This window comes from Sphaeramia orbicularis, chromosome 15, assembly GCF_902148855.1.
Source record: "Sphaeramia orbicularis chromosome 15, fSphaOr1.1, whole genome shotgun sequence".
Taxonomy (NCBI): domain Eukaryota; kingdom Metazoa; phylum Chordata; class Actinopteri; order Kurtiformes; family Apogonidae; genus Sphaeramia; species Sphaeramia orbicularis.
In genome coordinates this window covers 28526010-28545593 of record NC_043971.1, presented here as the reverse complement: position 1 = coordinate 28545593, position 19584 = coordinate 28526010, and the positions used below count along the sequence as shown (strand labels likewise).

Sequence of the window (19584 nt, the reverse complement as noted above, 5' to 3'; positions counted from 1 at the left end):
ATTTAAGATGTGATAATGTGATGTGATGATGGCTCCTTAAATTCAGTACCATATACCATTACAATGAACTGGTCCCACAATGTCACTTGCTGAGGACTGGCAACATATGGCATCAGCACATGCTCCCCTGACACTAATACACAGGCCATGTACACACATGTTCCTCTGACACACTAAAAGTAGAGGTTGCATCCAGCATATGTCTGTTATGGGATATTACGGACATGTGATCAGAACAGATTCTGTGCATGAGTGTATGTGTGTGCATGCATGTGTAAGATATATTCATAGGATGACATATGCTTGAAAAATACATGTGTCAGCAAGTGTTGGGCATGCATGTAAATGACATATGTCCACGCAGAGTCTGCTGTGTTTATATGCAGTGTTTTTTGTGCCTGTGCATGTGTGTGTATGTGTGTGAATTTGTTCATCTCACCCAGGCTTGTGTGTGGTAGTAATCCGCACTGGGCAGCTGCGTTCATTTGTATGCAGCCCCAAGGCACTTCTAGGCTGTCTCACTGATTAGGGATCAGAGAAAAGGAGAGAGTGAAAGGAGAAAGAGAAATGGTATAGAGTGAGAATGAGAGACAAAGAGAATGAGTTAGAGACAAAGCGGGAAAGAGAGGTCCTCTCCCATTTAGTAAACAGTTGGTTAATGAGTCTAATCCCATTAAGCAGAGAGAGCAGCTTGCCCCCTCACATAACATGCATTAATATGTATGCGTAAGTGTGTAGCTGTAGTCTTTCTCTTCCTTACAAACACACAAACATGCACAGCCTTTATATTATACCCAGGAAATGAAATTGATTTGCTCTCATAAACAATTGAAAGGCCCTAATGTAGCATTGTGTACTGTTAAGGGGGCTTGGAGAGCAAACTTATGAAAATGACATGTAAATCAAATGAACATTGTATATTCTCAGGCACGATTTGCCAACAATTATTGTTTTGACCTGGCTCCTCAGTTGACAAAAGAAACCTGCTCCCTCTGAGGAGCAGGAAATCAGCCTTTCAAGTGCTCTTATGTTTGAAGAGTGGAGGGCAAGGCAAGGCGTGATTGCTGCACTCAGCACAGGGGATCAGACATGGGGTGATTTCACACAAGATGAGAGAAAATAGTGAAGACCACAGCTATCTGCCGATTTCTCCATATAATGTAATAAAAAAAAATACTCATAAAGCTATTTACTTGGAAAATGTTTGGCTTGTTAAATGATAAAAAGAAAAATTGATGATAACAGATCACAAAGTATAATCCAAAAACATATTTCCTTGATTGTAGGTTACATCTTTGAGTAACTGCTTGCAAACTAGATTACAGAGGGAAAATGCTCAGGTTAGGTACAACCCACGAAATGATTACTTTGACTAATAATGACAGACACCATGGGTAAAAAAAAAAAGAAAAAGGAGAAAAAAATTAAACACACTGACAGCCAGAGGTAACAGAGGTATTATGATGACACTCAACAATGCCTGGCAAGAGTTGTGAGGTCCAAAATGTTTCCACAATGATTGTAAACTGATCATAGAACAAAAAATTGTCCTCTGTCCAAAAACACTTAAACACACATACAATCAAGCATTCCAAGTGATCATTTTTTGTGTTTACAGTATGTCAGGGACAGCTCTGACTGACTTTTTAATTGAGCAATCATATCTCATTTTCGGAATAGCCTCTGTCCAATCATAGATGAGAGCGAGAGACTTGTCCCACCTCCCACCTAGATGTTGAAAAAGAACGTCATCTGCCTCATACATTTAGCTTTAGCCAAAATTAGCTAGGTGGTAGATTCATAGATATCCTTTTTTTACACCGCACTTTTACTTTTCGACCAGCATCCTGCGTCACCGCTATATATTTGATGCTGATATGGTTACAGTGCCAAACATGTATGTAAAAGCCTTATTTCGATGCAGAGACATGCTGAAAGGAGAACTGGTCGTGTGAAACGCTGGCTAGCTTAATCAATGCTAACTAACGAGTAGGGGCCGAGAAGCGAATGTGGCTAACATTAACGATAGCTAAGCCTATCACAACAAGCCCTGGTACTTAATCACTCCCGCCGCCGAAGCCATAAGACGGAGGACTGATAGAGCTAGTACCTTTCGAGCAAAGTAAGTAACATCTGGTACGTGCATAAAGCGACACTATCTTAAAAGTATAGTTTGCTAATCCGCCGCTAACGTGCAGCCATCTCTGACAATTGTGAACTAGGCTAACTGGATAGCAACCGACAGAGATGGTAAATTGGCCATATTTTCAGTTGGAGACAGCCGACTCTGAGATAACCTTAGCTAAGTTTATGTATGTAATATATCAGATATATGTATATTTGTTAATGTATTCACGGTTTTAGTATCTCTTATGATGATGGTGCTTTTTTAGACTGTCGCTTGTTTGTCAGTTATTAACACACCAGTCCAGTTATGTTATCTGATACTGAACCGAACCCTAGTTACCTTGTATCTTAATGCAGCTAACATGAATTCAGATCTGCTCCATACAATTGACTGTAGGTAGGTGATTATTCATTAGACTATATTTGTATGTTCAAACCCATTCTTTTCTTGATGGTGTTGCTACGGGCTAATATAAAATGAGTGGACCCTTGACGTGGTGACTGAGGACTTTGTTGTTTTCCCTTTGACATGGTCCTTCATCATTTCCCAATAATAGTTTGCACTGAGATGGCCTCTGTTTGTGATGAATGTGACTGAGAGGTAAAGACATTTTTCGTGCCACGTGAATGTTTGCAACAGGTGCACCCCACATGTGGAGTTGATGTAGACCAGTTTAATGTAACAACCTCCTAGAAGGCCAAGAATATACCTCTAGATTATAAATATTATGGTAACTAGTCATTTAATTTGTTACCAGTCTAGTTTTGTGTAATGTAATCCCTGTTATCGTTTATGTTTTACATTAACTTAAAATACCTACAGTATCAAACAGCTATTTTGCAATGGCTCATGTTTCATGGAGTGGTAGTGGGTAGTTTTATTGGGTTGTCAACTTGTGTGTGGCTGTGTATGTTTTGTTGTGTATGTGTTGGCATATTCATGTGACAGTCTGTTCCAGAAATGGCAGCATCACCACTGGCATGTTTGTGTTGGCACCTTGATAGTGAAATCCTGCACTGGCAATGCAGTTTTAGCCCATGACTACAGCAAGTCTGTAGGCCTGTGCAAAAGTCTTTATCTGTACACTTTTGGTCCTATTTGTTGCTTGAATGCCTTCACAGACAGATGTAATCTTAGATAGAGTTAACTGGCAAGCTCAGAATAACCTATTAAAATGTGTCAGTTGCCAGGAGGAGGCAATAGAACAACTATGTAGGTCTCTCTAGGAAAAAAATAGTTGGAGGTAGTCCAGTTTGAGTTATCCAGTGTAAACACACCCTGTTTATGCTGACATTCCCTATTAATGGGGCTGGGCAATAGATAGCTGAGAAATTTACTGCTATGATATGTTTATATATTGATCAATTCTGGGAAAATAGGTTGAATTTATCAACTTTGATTACATATAATGGAAACACAGATATGTAGAGGCTCAAAGTGAATTAAAATGGAGTATAAACCAGAAGGATAAAGACCAGTCAATAATGTGTCATAGTACAAAGCACTTCTATCAAGTCTGACATTTTCTACTTTTGCAGAACTGCGAATGCTGAGTGGTACACATGGGGTTGACATGCACTTTTGAACAGTCAATTTTTTTGTCACAATAACATTTGCTTAGTGAATAATACATATGCTGTAGCTGTGGGGAAAAAAAAGTCCTTTAGTTATGATGTTCTCCATATGGATTTGGCATTAATTTGGCTTAAGTGGTGCCTAAAATGGTTTAGGTGCTGTGTTTGGGACTCATAATGGTAGGAAAAACCTGCATTCTGATGAATTTTCTTTTTCCTATACATGATGAAGCCTATTGTTGCTACATATTACACAGGGTTCCTGCGGGGTCTTAAAAGTCTTGAATTTACAAATCTGCATTTAATACCTAAAAGTCTTTAAAAGGTATTAAATTTGATATGGTAGGTCTTAAGTTACGTTGCCATAAATTTGTCGGCTGTATTGTGTTTGAATGTGTCTTGGAAATGTCTGCTGCAAAGAAAGTAACGTGAATCTACTCAGTAATCTCAGTACTCTACTAATCTACCTGACAATTTATATTCACATTAGGAACCAGTTATCGCTAACTTTGCAGTCCCCGGTGAGAAATGACTCAGAACGGTGGGAATCAAAGTGCTGGAGTAAATAACTATATTTCCCTAAATTCAAGGAGTCATGAATTTTTGCCAGTGTGGCCTTGAAATAGGCTGTAAAATGGGCATTAAATTCTGTTCTAAGTAGTCTTTAAAAGGTCTCAAAAAGTCTTGAATTAAAAAAAACTTTGGGATTTTTTTCTTGGATTTTTAACCAGTAGGTGGACAGTAGATTTACTACTTCCCCTCTCTGCTACTCGTGTCATTTCAGTGATCAACTTTGAGGCAGAAAAAAACACTTTTGAATAGGGAATGCATATATGCTCTGGGTTGAGTTGGTGGAAAAAATTCATACTGCGATTATTGCGGTTATTCTGAAAACCAGTTTCAATTTGAGTCTCCTGCACGGATTTCTCATTTTGAAACATGTATTTTGCATTGCATAAAAATAGAAAAACCTCTAAAGATATACATACTTACTTGCATACATTTTCCTCTATTTCTGCCATGAGATCACCCTAAATCTTTGAAAACATGGACCTTAACGATATAGCCTTTTGCAATTATATAATAGCATGGACTGATAAATTGGTTTTTATTGCATTACAGTTAATTACGTAGTACTTGTATATACTCACATCTTTTTGTTGCTGGGAACCTGTTCAAAGTGCACTATAACTTGACAAGGCTGTATTTCCTCTTCTATGGCTAAAGTCTGACAGATTCCAGACATGTCTACTAACCCCCCAGAAGCTCTGACGCCACTGCACTGAAGATGGCTGAAGCTGTCCACTCAAAGAGCTGTTGTTCCAGGAAAATTACTCTTTCTGAGGTGACTTGAATGATGAGTCATCAAAGAAGGAGATCTTATTCTACCTTTCAAAAACCAAAACTCATATTGGCCCCTCTGAGGAGTAAAATTGACTTAATGTTAATTACTGTCTTTGTCATTATTGAAGATAGTTTATGCTATTAGCTGTTCAATGCAAGTCATATTTCTTAAGCTGTCAAGTGCTGGTGTGTCTAATGGACACTTAATGAGCAAAAACAGGACCTTCTGCTTAAATGGCAATGTAAGTACATCAATAGAGACTGATTTTTAAAAATTCACTCCATGCAAAGTACTGACCTTTCAACTAGAAACAATACATAGCCAAAGTAAGTGTAATGCTATTCGTTAATATAACTGCATTGATTTACTTACTTAGTTTTGTAGCGCACTGGGGCAGGTTTTCATGTTTTCTCACCAAATACACGTATACAGTAAAGTGTTCTTTTTTTTCTGATATGACATTGTGGCAGTCATATCTCGATGTCAAACCCAACAGCAAGAGGCAAGAGCAATTAGGCTGGCAGAAGTTCACTGTTTTGTGTAGCCTTTGGTCTGCATTTGACAGGCTAATCTGGGCCTGCGTGGATCCCGTCAGCAGCTGACTGCTAAACCGAATTAGCTTGTTAAAGCTACCCTGCCTGACTGATGTTTTTTGCTTGTTGGATACACAGTCTTCTACTCTGAATCATTAATCATTTTGCCATGTACTTTGTTTATAAACTTGTTCAAATTTTTATGTATGATTACGTAAAAAAATTGCTGTCTTTGTCAAGACCACCTGTACACCATAAGGAGCTACATGAATGCTGTTATACTGTGCACACACAGCACAGCAGCATTACTGCATATGTCTCAGGCCAAAACCATGAACGACTCTAGCGTGTGTTGCTATAGCATCCATTCAGCTGCCACTCCAAGCTGTGTTTCCATGGAGACATCAGACTCTGAATTACATCATTGCCCATCAAACTAGTAATGTTCTAGAAACATGTTGAATAGAACAACACTGTGTGATACATTGGCTTGAACTTTAGTGTTTTGATCTTTGTTGAATTTATATATAAGAAAAAAGTTGTAGGTTGGGTCCCTTTTTATTAACTCTGACTTACTGTACCACAGTAGCAAGCATGTGAGAATGTACAGATCTGTGTTTTGACTAACACTTTTCCCCCATATCTTATTTTAAATATTGCAGTAGTTGCATATAAAAAGTCTTATGGTTAATCTTTAAAGAGGGTACATTAAGAGTTTATTTGTTTACAAGTAGCATTTCTGAAAATGTCAATTTTCAGAAATGCATACAGGTTTAGAGAGGGCATTAAGTAGTGCAACAGTCAATGAGATGGAATACAATGTCCATGTTCTCACATTATGTAACCTTTTAATAGGGTGGATAAAGGATTCCTCTGCCCTATAAAAGAGCTCAAGTCTGCTGTTCAGCTGATACAGGTGGAGTTATGGATAGACAACACATCCTTTTCATCACTCCACAGAGTTTGGTAATGCTCTTAGTAGATGATTTTGGCTGGCCAAAGAAGCTTTTAAACTTGAATCTCTTCAAGCATAAACCCAAGTGGTTGTGCTATTTGTGGATAATATAAGTAATGATCCCTGTTAGGATGGATTGTTCCTTTAGGCATGATATAAACAGAGTGATGCATTCAGAAGCTCTTCTAGATAAATGCCCTCACTGTCTTTTAGAAGTCTTTGAGGATGGGTAACATAACATTCACACCAGAGTAGTGTATGTATCAGTGTATCTGATGTCAGAATGTTGTTTAATGGCTCTTATTAACTTCAACTTTCCTTTAGTTTTTCTTAATTTCTTCACTGTTTTATTAGCATTAGCATCCTGGCATATCTTCTTGTAACTTGTCTGTTGGTCCAAACATTACAAGAGGTTGGCTTACCCAAATGTCACCACAGGTTTTGCCAGGTTCCACTTGTTTGTATGGTATCCAAGCCAGATACAGCCATATAACACAAGAACACTTTCAGTCTTGACTTATCGACTGTCTCTTTGTGTCCCACAGGTACAGTAGGTCTCTGTAGAGCAGAGCCATGGGTGCGTTCCTGGACAAGCCCAAGACACAGAAGCACAACTCGCACGGTGAAGGTAATGGCTTACGCTTTGGGCTGAGTTCCATGCAAGGCTGGCGAGTGGAAATGGAAGATGCTCACACAGCTGTGGTGGGACTTCCAGCTCCTGGTATGATTGACTGGTCATTTTTCGCTGTTTATGATGGCCATGCTGGCTCAAGGGTTGCTAACTACTGTTCCAAACATCTCCTGGAGCACATTATCAGTGCAAGCCTAGGGCAGCAAAGTGTGCATGGCTCCCAGAGTGTTTCAGAGACTTCCACCAGTGACCCAGCAGCAACAGTTCCACCCACAGTGGAGGCTGTAAAAGCTGGAATCCGGACAGGCTTCCTAAGGATTGATGAACACATGCGGAGCTTCTCTGACCTGCGAAATGGCATGGACCGGAGTGGCTCCACAGCAGTGGGCATTCTAATGTCACCTGATCATTTTTTCTTCATAAACTGTGGTGATTCACGTGCTGTTCTTTACCGCAACTCAAATGTGTGCTTTTCCACACTCGACCACAAGCCCTGTAATCCACGTGAGAAGGAGCGCATCCAGAATGCCGGAGGCTCAGTTATGATCCAGAGGGTGAATGGGTCACTGGCTGTATCAAGGGCCTTGGGGGACTATGACTACAAATGTGTGGACGGGAAGGGCCCCACAGAGCAGCTGGTTAGCCCTGAACCGGAAGTGTTTGAGTTGGTTCGGGCCCCAGAACAGGATCAGTTTGTGGTCTTGGCATGTGATGGCATCTGGGATGTTATGTCCAATGAGGAGCTATGTGAGTTTATAAAATCCAGACTTGAGGTGTCTGATGATCTGGAGAGGGTATGCAATGAAGTGGTGGACACTTGTCTGCACAAGGTAGGTAAAGTTTATCTGTTGTGATGAGATGATCCTCAAATATACAATGGTTCAAGTAACTAGCTACCTTAGAAATGAAATGTGGGTAGTGTCAACAAATGATTTCACTAAGGATGCTATTGATTGCACTTCAAGTGTCCCTGTGTAATGGAGTCATTTGCATACACCCATACATATTTATTGAAAGAAAAGTTTTTACATGACAGATTGGGGAAATATTTAATGTCAAGGAAAACTGCATTATTCCTTTATCTTATGAAATGTAACAAGTCAGAATAACTACTTATGATGAAGAAATGTTAAAAGAAATTAACACAAAAGTAACTAAAAAGTAATGTATAGCAAAACAACAAGGTGATCAACAGTACATGAATATTAATCAGTGTAAGTGATATAAGATATAGTGAAATAGAAAATACAACTATAAAAATACAAACAGCCTTTAAGTTAGTTTAAGAGTTGAACATGATTTAGATATATTTTTTGGGGATTTTGCAAATGTAACATCCAGTGGAAAAACCTGCTCTAGTGAGAAAATAATATTAAATTCAAAACGAACAGTTCAAATTATACCTTCTGTTTTGATATCCAAGAACTGGTCGTACCAAAGACATTTAGATTAAGAAATTTGGAAGTTTAAAATATGGATGAATTAAAATTCCTTCCAAATACTCAAAAGTCTTTAATTTCCCATGAATCCCTACAGTTTCTTTTGATACTTATGCAATCACAACTCTTTCTCTAACCAGCTCTGTCTTCATTACTTTCTGGTCTCATTTGTCTTAGGGAAGTCGGGATAACATGAGTGTGGTGTTAGTGTTATTGCCCAACGCTCCCAAAGTATCAGAGGAAGCGGTGAGGAAAGATGCTGAGCTCAACAAATACCTGGAATCTCGAGTAGAAGGTGAGAGTGGATTAAAAAAAGAGAAGGTCATAGCTGAATGCTGAAACTTTCAGTTGAGGTTTAGGGACTGAAAGCTTTTATTGGGTTGTTTTGATCCTAAATAGTGTGTTATATTTATTGTATTTTATTTTCGGATGGAACTTTGGGATATACCCAGATTCTTAAAAAATATGTAGAACTTTCTGTGGACGTATCATAGCAGTCATTGTGATCCTGAAAGTCACATTTTTGATGCTTTTATCATGATGAGTTGACATGTTAATTAAGTTATTGTTTTTTCTTTCGTAGTATTGTTTCACAGAGATAAAGTGGATTTTTGTTTTTGTTTTATTTTTTTCCTTGAGAGCTCAATTATTTTCTCTAGCTGAAAGAATGTATCACATCAGACCATGTTCACCCCACAGACTGACCCTGTCCCTGTATATTATCTAACCTCTAGCCAAGTTATCTCCGGCTCACAGCAGAAGAATGACATGATCATGACCTGTTTTTCCCTTTCAGCAACCATTGCCCCTCTTTTACTTCTCTCCTCCTTTCCTCTCCCTAAATGCATCTTTCTCTCCCCTCCCTCACCAAAACATTCCCTGTCTGTCTTCACTGGATGGATTCCCTGTTCCCCTACTGTCTTTTTAGGTCATTTTCTTTATTGTTTCACTTCATTTTTTTCACTCCGGATCCACAAGACCCTCTGCAGAGCACAGAGTAGCTTTACACAAGTTGTTGTTTTGTCATCACTCTTCCTAAGCTGACATTAGAAAGGGTCAAACAGCCAGCTGTTACAGATTTTGACCAAACATTTTTTTTTTTCTCTGAAAACTTACAAAAATTAATCCTCATACTAATCTTTTATTTTGCTATTAAATTAAATTAATTTTTTTTGCAGCTTTTGCCATTGTAATGTAAACTAATTAGTAATTAAGTTGTCCAAAGCAATGTAAAACTTTGGCAGTAAAGTACATGTTTTGCTCAAGTAACTGTAAGAGTGGAAGATGGGAAGAAAGGGAGAATAAAATGAGGAGAGGCGAGGAATTCTCTGGCTGAACATTCAACTGGCCTCATGCCACTCAACTCAGCTGCAGGCCTCTCTCGTTACCCTCTCCCTCTCTATCTTACACATCCCGCTAATTCCACTTTTTCACTTCTATGGTTGCCATCATCACTTCCTTTCCTCCCCTTTATCATGTTTTTAGTCTCTGTCTTCAGTTCAGCTCACCCTCTCTCATCTTTCCTCAGCTGTTCTCGGCTACAGGCAGCTTAGCTAAGAGTAACTTGTGTAACATGGTGGTAATGTTTCAGAGATGATGTCTCATCCTGGGGAGGAAGGGTTTCCGGACCTGGTGACAGTGATGAGGAACTTGTCTTCTGACAGCGGCATGCCCGCTCTGCCACCAGGGGGAGGCCTTGCCAGCAAGTAAGGACGGCGCCCACAAAGCTATAGTTGGTGGTGCCTCAGCACTGGAGTTTTGCGTCATCCAGTTTTTATTTGTACTTAAAGGTCCAATGTGTAAGAGTTACTTGGATTAAATTTATAACTGCAGAAATGGAACATACCTGAGAATAGAGCAGGGCAGTCATAGATCGTAATTGGTCTTAATTTGGCATATGATCTGCTTTTCAGAGGGATCGTTGAGAATGTGTAATTAAAAATTAAACAACAGTGACGGCAAAACGTTTCTACTCATTTAACATAAATTTTAAATGATCTTTGTCAATGTAATTACAGTATTTAACAGTGTTGCACTTGCTTTGCACTAATATACGGGATTTGTAACTTTACCGTTGCTAACACAGGTCACAAGGTTAGTGAGTTTATTTGTTTATAGCAATTCTTTAGCATCTTCTCACACTGAAGTGATTTAGTTTAAATTAACCTCCAGAGTTCACGTAATGTCCCCCCCCCCCCCCCCCAATTGAAAGTGTTAGTTTTGACGAAGTCTGCTATAGAATGTTCTCACATTTCTGTAGTAGCTCAGAATGGACCTCCTCTTCTTTTTTCTGTTTTTCTAGTGGGTTGTATCCACCAATGAAGTGCATTGCCATCACCTAATTTGTTCAACTCACCCTTAAGCTCAAAAGCCCAAAATGGACACGCCAAATGCTGGCCTCAGTGTGGGTCTTAAATGATCTTAATGGCAGCCGTAGGGGAGGGAGAGGACAGTATTCATGGTTGCAATCTGCAGAACAACCACTAGATGCTAGATGTCACGCTGAACCTTTTAAATATAAAACTGTGAGGATAACAAAACAGTGGCAAAGCTCATTTAAACCTGCTGATCAGTGAGACAGAGAATCACTTTTAGCATTTTTTAGTGATGTAAATTACAACAAAACCTCCACACAGAATTATAATAGAATGGTGCTAAAATGTTCACAATTCAAACTTTGTCTCTTGCCATAACTCAAGTAGAATAGAGATCATGTGCTTTTAATTAACACAGGCTCCTCATGACACTTAATAGAAGTCATATTAATGAAATAAATATATAGCACTAAGTCAGTGTTAATTTAAATGAAGTGCTGTGTCAGAGCTGCATCATGTAATTTTATCTAACTTTATGAGATGGACATGGAACATCCTGGTTGGCATAGTAAATCAAAAGCTAAATGTAAAATTATGGTTATTGATTTGCCCTCATAATTATTTTTTATGTCAATGCTTTTGATGAGTAAAACATTATACAGTCCTTAGTTTTCAGTCATTACTAACATATTCTCGTGGCTACACCTTACTGAACCATGTTATTCAACCCATTGCATTGCAATCAAATTGCTCATGAAAATTAATTGCAATTTTGCATCTTCTTTTGTTTTACAGACGCAGTGTTATTGAAGCAGTGTACAACAGTTTGAACCCATACAGAGAAGAAGATGGGGTGAGCATGACTATATTAGATAATGTTTCACACACAAAATGATCTGTCCTTTGACCACACACTAAAACTAATGGGGACAAGTTGAAGCTACATCTTAACATGTCTGAGAGGTCTGCTTTGTTTCTTCATATTTCAAGTTCAGCAACTTCTGAAATACTGTTGCGCCTGGTTGTGTATGTATTGTTCTGTTAGTTTAGCCTCAGACTCAAAAAAAAACCACAGATGAAGAATTGAGGAAATGACTTCAGGGATTGTTTTAGGTCCATCACATGTAATCTTTATGATAACACACGTTTCTGTGCATGCTGCATGACGCACACTTTCTAGCCAGTTCTCACATGAATGCACGACAACACAGGTCATAATAGTGAAACTGAAGTTCTATGATACAGAATATAGTTGCTGCTTGTGAAATTATTCATGGCTAATTTATTTTCATAAAAAGTATCAATGAAGAGCATGTATTGTTCAATTGAAAGTTCTTATTGTTTGCCTCAACTTCCATCTTCACATTGAATTAGTCTCTTCTTATAAGATGGAAAAGTAAGTGCTACCGTAGTGTTGGATGACTCCAACTAACTGTACGTTTACTTTAAAAGTATTTTATTTTTTAAAGATACTCTTCATTTTGGCTGGTTGGTATTTTGGAAATACAGTATTTAACCCTCAGTGATATCCCTCCAAGCTGTAGAGACTATTTACCAGAAAGTATTTCTTTCAGTGTCACAAGTGAACTGAAACAATAAATAGAATATTTAACACCCGTCTATTTGTCCCCTAACCACACACTTGCACACAGACAAGACAAAAGCAGCAGTCAAGAATGAATGCATCACAGTAAATAATACTGGGTCATTACCATTTGCACATTTTAATTAAAACTTTACTAAAGGCAGTGATCCACTAAAAACATAATTTTTAATGTTTTATCTTGATATGTTTTACCATACAGAAAAGAATATTGTACTCGTATCCAGCTATTATGTGCAGATGCAGTCAAATTCATACCTTGTGTCTAGTTTTTAGGGATTATATGACAACAGCAAAAGTAGAGAAAATCCTTTACAAATGGGGAGTCATGGTGCATGTGTGATCCTGTCACTTTTGCCCCTTAATGTTAGCATTAGCTGTCACTTTCTGTTGTTGCAGTGGTTGGATGCTACATACTGTGTGTGTGAGTGTGTATTGAAAGGATGGAGCAGCATCTGTGAGGACACGAACTCTGAGATGTCCACATGTTAACAGCGTGTCATGTCTGTTGTCTTTGTCATCTGTGTGTGTGTGTGTCTGCCGGTAAGGCTCATGAAAGACCATTGTGACTGTGTGTAAGCATGCAAGTTTGAGGCTTCCCGTTTGGTAGTGTGTGCTTTAGGTGATGAGGTGATCTTACCTCATGGTTTCGTGTCTTTATTCGTCTCTAAGGACACACTGTGATTGTTTGTAGGCACACATGCTTCATTTCATAGCGCCTGTAAGAAGACTAAGGTGGTCTAGTCTAGCTGGTAGTCAGTGGTGCAGTCATAATATTGGTAATGTGGGAGTAGCTTCATTAGAGCTGTTAATGGCAGCAAATGTTGTGATAAAAACTTTTGAATCAGTTGACGGTGATAAGCATATTTATTAAATGTCAAATTATTTCTTCGAAGTTTAAAAGTGGATATTTAGTTGGGGGTCAAAGCTGATGAAATGGTAGTTGAAATGATAATGATGGTTTTAAACTCTTCCTTTTTTGGTCCAAACATGTCAAACACCTCCAAGCACTGAAACACAAGAAATAAAGAGATGGAACTTTCAAAACCATTATAATGGAAAAAGAAAACTTCAAATTATACATAAGTAGCAATATTACTTAATATGCACATAAGGACATTTGTCTCAGGATGATAAATATCACAATATATAGAATTATACTTACTACTTTTTTGGCCAGCCCTTTTGGATTGTTTAGTCACAAATGACTGTAATGATTTATTAGTTATTGGTTGCATCAGGAAAATTTTGGACTCTTTATACTCTCTTCACCACTGCCTTTATTTTGAAGAACAGTTTTATTTCCCTTTATCAACTGTCACTGTGGTAATGACAAGACCCAGGCTGAATATCTATTGAGAAAGTGCCTGTCTCAATGCAGATTAGAGATTTTGCTACATGGCTAATTTTGGCACAAAATACAAAGATCTATGCATTTCAGTTTGACTAAACTAGCCAACAGAAAGATGCAACACACCAGTACCAGGGGAAGATTGTAGGATTTTAGGTGAAGTGTACACCAGCATACAAACACATATTGATAAGGGTTGTATAGATTTGTCTAACTGTGTGTTCACCCTCTAATTAACGCAGCCCTCCTGTTTCATTTGGTAAGTGATGACATATATAACTGTTACACCCTCTGCCTTCTTCCAACCCCCCATATACACACATGTAACCACATGCACCCAACAGACATACACACATACTTTCTTACAGGCATGTAAGTGGCCACCTGCTCCGCATATCCCCCTGTCACTTCTTCATCAGTCTTTACTCCCTGCTCTGATCTAGTCTATAGCATGTAGAGCTCCATGTAGAGTTTAAGGCGTCTCTGTGTGCAGACATGGCTGTCGAGGTCTGATGAGGATGAATGGTTGTCGTTTCTGGTCCTGTCTGTTCCTCTTCTCACGTCACATGCATACAAACACGCATGCACTGGCTCTACACGCATGCATCGCTGTCTCAATAAGTCTTTCCACAACTGCACGCACTTATATATTTATATAACAGTCTTCGTTTCTGTGTCACTTTCTGCAATAAGATGAAGGAAATGTTGTGTTGGCATTTTTTGTTGCTGAAAGAACAAACACACAGGTTGAAAGTGTGTCCTGGCTTTTATTTCTACTGTACCAACCTTTTAAAAGACTTGTGTCGTTCCTAGGAAATGGCCTTGAAGTCCCAGCTTATGGAAAATTATTGACTTTTCCTGTAAACATTGTGATTTAACAGTTTCCTCTTTTTTTTTTTCTCTCTTTTGCTCTACTTTCCACCATCTCCCCTTCCCTTTCTCGATGCCTTCCTCTTGCAGATTGGATCTGATTTGGACTACCACTGGTAGCTGTCCTGCACAACTGCCTGATTCCACCCAATAAAACAGGACCACTTTTGAACACAAGATCATGCCCTCAGTCACCTTTTGATTTCTACAGTTTTTTTTCTGTTTGTTTGTTTTGTTTTGTTTTTTTTAATCCACACTAAAAATTGCTTGCAGCAGATATATTGGTTTTAAAAATCTCATGGAGGATTTTGCTTTTTTATTTTGTAAAACAAAACGGGCAGAAATTTGATCAACCAAGATGAAGATCGATGTGAAAACAGAACTTCAGAATATAAGTAGACAAGCACAGTTTTTCTTGCCCCTTGTTTTCCGCTTTCCTTGTGGTGGTTTTGTCCTGGATTGATGGAGACACAGGAGTTGCCCTGCTCTGGACTCTTTGTTGTTCTTTGGTGCCTTGCTCAGAACTGGGAGAGAAGGGAGGACACTGCAACTCAATATTAACCAAACCAGCCACTTATGGATATTTGTAAGACACTGAACAGACTGAAGTGGTTTCTTGGCTGCATTTTTTTTGGACTTTTTTTTTTTCTTTGAAGTGTTAACTTGTCTTGCACCTGACTGGCAGCCAGGCAACCAGTTGGCCCAACAAGTGTCCATTCCAGTCAGCATGTGCAATTTCTGGTGCTCAGAAGGGCCTGATACTCCAGCTGCATAGTAAAACCTTACCGAACTCTGGATTTAAAGCTGCCAAATTCCTTGACATACAAAGGGTTTCAGGTTAAGACCTCAGATTGAAGGCCAGAGAGTGAATGGAGCCCATCTGAGGCTGTGTGAGCCTGTCCAGAAATGTCTTCAAAACTAAAACTAAACATGGGGCTGGAGTGCCTGGCTGCAGGTAGGCATTACATGGAGAAGGTTCAAACTGAAGTGTAATGACTCTTCTTGCACGTCTCTCCTCTGTCTGTTAAAGGATGTCCTCATAGCTGACTTCCCACTCTTCACCTCTGCCTCTCGTTGCTTTTTTTGTCTTGTCATTTGACAAAAGAGACACAGCTATTAATTTGCATTGGCATTGCCAGAATCATAAGCTTTTGAGCCTGCTGTTTTAGAGAAAAATAGAAAAATATAGATATATATTTAGATTTTTTTTTCCATTTTAAGTCCCAGTTATGCTATTCATTGTGGCCTAATGTGTGTATGTGTGTGTGTGTGTGGTCTGTGTGTGCATGTGTGCACACAACTGTGTGTTTGTATGTGTGCGATCAGATAAAATGAAAACTAAAAAGTTGCACACATACTGTCCCCACACAGTGGTGTTCCAAAGACAAGGTTTGGGGTTAAGAATTTCCAACCTCACCTTCCTCTTTCCTCTCTCCTTGATACATGCACACACACAATCCTGCTTGTATTACAACTTGCCTTTTCTAGCTCAAAATTCCTGTACAAAGACAAGTAAATAAAAATGACCTTTTTATTTTGGTTGTAAAAAAAATATCCATTATTTACTTTTATATGGTTTTAATATGTACTGCTTTACAGAGAACTGGGACTGCAGTCGTATTAGAGATGGATAAGGAAAAAAGACTAGAACAGAATATGCCTTCTGCAAAGAGTTTTTTTGTCATTGTATGAAAAATGTTATAAGAGGAACTTTATAAAACAGTAGAAAGAGGCCCTACATGCACAGCTCTAAGCTTTACAATCTGAGTGGATTTTTAACATTGACCTTTTGATGATTTGGATTTAATAAGGGCAGATTTACTTCTGTTAATCCTTTTTAAATATGTGTGTAGGGAAAATGTATGCTCATACTCTAAATATGTATTTACTTTTCTATAGAAACATTTAAACTAGGCTATTCATATATACAGAAATGTAACACACTTTTTTCAGTCATTCAATTGAAAATTCAATGTGCTTTCTGAAGTGGCAGTATTGAAAGAGAATAGGCTTAACAGAGTTTACTGGCTGTTTAATGCTCTCATGGTACACTTGCCCTTGGTGCCATATGAGGAATAGGTACTTGAATGTGTATTTCTTTTGCAGTAACATTGTTTTATTGGCTGTTTTTTCATTTTTTCCTTCTTGTGGTGGTGGAGTTGAGGATGGGGTGGGGTGGGTCTTCTGTAGATGTGCATGTTTTGTCACTGAGGGAGGAGTGTGTTTTGTGTGAGTGGGAGGTGATGTAGGGGACGGGCGGGGATAATGTTCTGTGGGCTTGTTCAGTGTAGTGGGTGGAAAGGTGAGGATAAAACAACTGATAAAAGTGGAGCACAATAAGATTACATAGGCTACTGTCACCTTAAACGTACTGCTATTGTTCTGCTGTGTATGATTTGACATAATTCTTAAATTATATCATCCCCAGCGAGGACCCATAAACATGTTTAAGGCTTTACTGCACTGAACAGCCCTCAGTTTTGATTAAGCTATATCAGACACTGGGTTAAGAGAGAAATAGAGGGTGGGAAAGAGAGAAATGTTTTTTTCTTTGATTTGAATGTAATTCACCTTTATTCACACTGCATGGACTGAATACAAGCAGCACTGCAGCACCACATTCTGTCTCATCATTTAATGGCAAGCTCTCTTTGATCCCTTTGTTTGACAAAAATACTGTACTTGATCTTTGTTCTGATGGAATAAAACGTTGACTCACAAAAGAGGACTTTGGACGTGTGCCGATGTCTGATTTGGTCTTGACTTCATTTTGACTGAAATCAGGATGTAAAGTGAAGAGATTCAAGCAGATAAGTCTCCAGAAGCTTTCGTCTGTTCTGGGCTGGTTCTATTGCTGCGAGTATGATAATGGAGGTGGAGGGATGTCCCAGTTTGTCTCAGAATGTTAGCAAGCTGTAAAACAACAGCAGGAATCATTCACTGGATTTGCAGCAATTGATTAAAACTCTAAATCATTATCTGATTCTTATCAAATATACTTTTTTTTTTTTTTTTTTTTAACTTAATTTTCCTTAGTTTTGCTCCTACAAATATACAAGGCATTTTACATAAACATATCTAGTCAAAATCCCTATATGGCATATATGAAAAAATATGGACATCTTCAGTTGATATTGATTACAATTAGTCACAAATGAAACATGAATGACAATAAAAAAAACAAAAACTTACATGCAGACGAGCACTTCTGAATGCTTATTGCATTAAAAGGTTAATCATGGGACTCCATCTCTTCGTAAATAGCTCTTCCTGGTTTCTAAGTACATAAGTAATGTGCTCCATCTGATAGATTTCCCTCACTTTCTCAGTCCAAATATCATATGTGGGAGGTTCAGGTTTCAACCACTTGATAGTGATGCATTTAATGGCTGCCGTTAGTAAAAATTTGCAAAAGGTATTTTTGGTCATTTCCCTCTAAACTTTCTGAGATTACACCTAAAATGGCAAACTTTAATTTTTTAGTTAATGTTTGGTTGAAAACTGTTCTCAGTGACAAATATATCATCCCAGAAAGGTCTGATTTTAGGACATGTCCATAATATGTGGGAATGGTTCCAAAAGTGAGTGATCAGTTTGTGTTTTGTTTGTAGAGACACCCAGTATCTTCATCAACCCTGTGTTTTGTCTGTTCTATTTTCCTTATATCATGTTATAGATCAGTGAATACAATCATGAATAAAACTTTAGTTTGGTGCCAACTTGATATTTCTGCATTTTCCCATTATAATAATTTGCTATTAACCCTTAAAGACCTAGAACTATTTTTATGGAAATTTCCAACGGAATTTTTTCTTTACATTTAACCTTTCCTAAGTGATTTATTATTTATTATCCTTATTGTCCTCTGCATAACATTTTCATGTATTTACTGACCATACAGATGTTGATGAAAGTTTGGAGTGAATCCAAAAACAGAACTGAAGCAAAAGGGACTTTTCAGTAAAATGTATCATTAAGTGAACATAAAACCAAGCATCTACATCCACTGTCATCTGTCAAACTACATTGGGTTTTACTGGTGAGTCAATGTTTTAGAAGATGATGGTGTTGCTACGTTCGCATACAGAGACTCTGAACGTCAAAAAGACATCTGATGCTACTAAAAAGCTGAGAAACTGTCAAGGTTTTTGAGGATTAAAAGTATAACAAAGAAAATTTTTATGCTAAAAAGTATCATAAGCTGTACTTGCTGATAGCAGAAGTATGGCAGATATGTAGAAATTTACAACACTTGCAACTTCATGCTTCTACTGCACAAGATATCATAGATAAATGTCATTTTACTCCATTACAATTGTCTGACAGTTTTGGTTAGTTTTCAGATAACTGGTTTTAATCTTCATGTCCAGTTTCTCTAGTTGTGTTGGTTTTAGTGTTTGTGAAGAACTGAAGGATTAAGGGTCTCTTTAATGACTGAAAATTCTCCGTCACTGGCAAAATAAACTATTAAAAACAGTCTTAGATTGGCTGGAAAAAAACATACGTCAACACCTGAAAACAGTACTGTAAAAATTTGTAAAGATTAAAAAGACCTGAACAGCCACTGGTCTGGCATCTACTGATATAAAATATTTCGTAACTGTTAAACCACTAACCCTATCAATACATGTAAAATAATTTAGGTAAAATGCAGTTTCTCAGTTTTTTTTAGCTTCAGATATGACTCATTTAGACATTACATCTACATGGTCACTAAAATTGAATATAGAGAAATAGCTGAGGCTTTTTTTCCCTGAAAAGTGCAAAATGCAGTGGTTAACATTATTATAAATGGTGATAAAAGGTTTAATGCAGAGAAAAAATAATTTTTAAGTCGACA

General features: G+C 38.0%; 1 protein-coding gene across 2 annotated transcripts; it reads left to right on the top strand.

Moving 5' to 3' along the window:
* Positions 1-1735: 1735 nt before the first annotated feature.
* ppm1ba (protein phosphatase, Mg2+/Mn2+ dependent, 1Ba) lies at positions 1736-17472 on the top strand. 2 transcript variants are annotated; one of them, XM_030156805.1, is made up of 7 exons: positions 1736-2122; positions 7081-7996; positions 8783-8900; positions 10197-10311; positions 11716-11773; positions 14117-14133; positions 14835-17472. In XM_030156805.1, coding segments are annotated over exons 2-7 (1197 nt in total). In that variant the 5' UTR covers positions 1736-2122; positions 7081-7108; the 3' UTR covers positions 14836-17472. The 2 variants fall into 2 exon arrangements, with proteins under 2 accessions (XP_030012665.1, XP_030012664.1); XM_030156804.1 differs by lacking the exon at positions 14117-14133.
* Positions 17473-19584: the final 2112 nt, after the last annotated feature.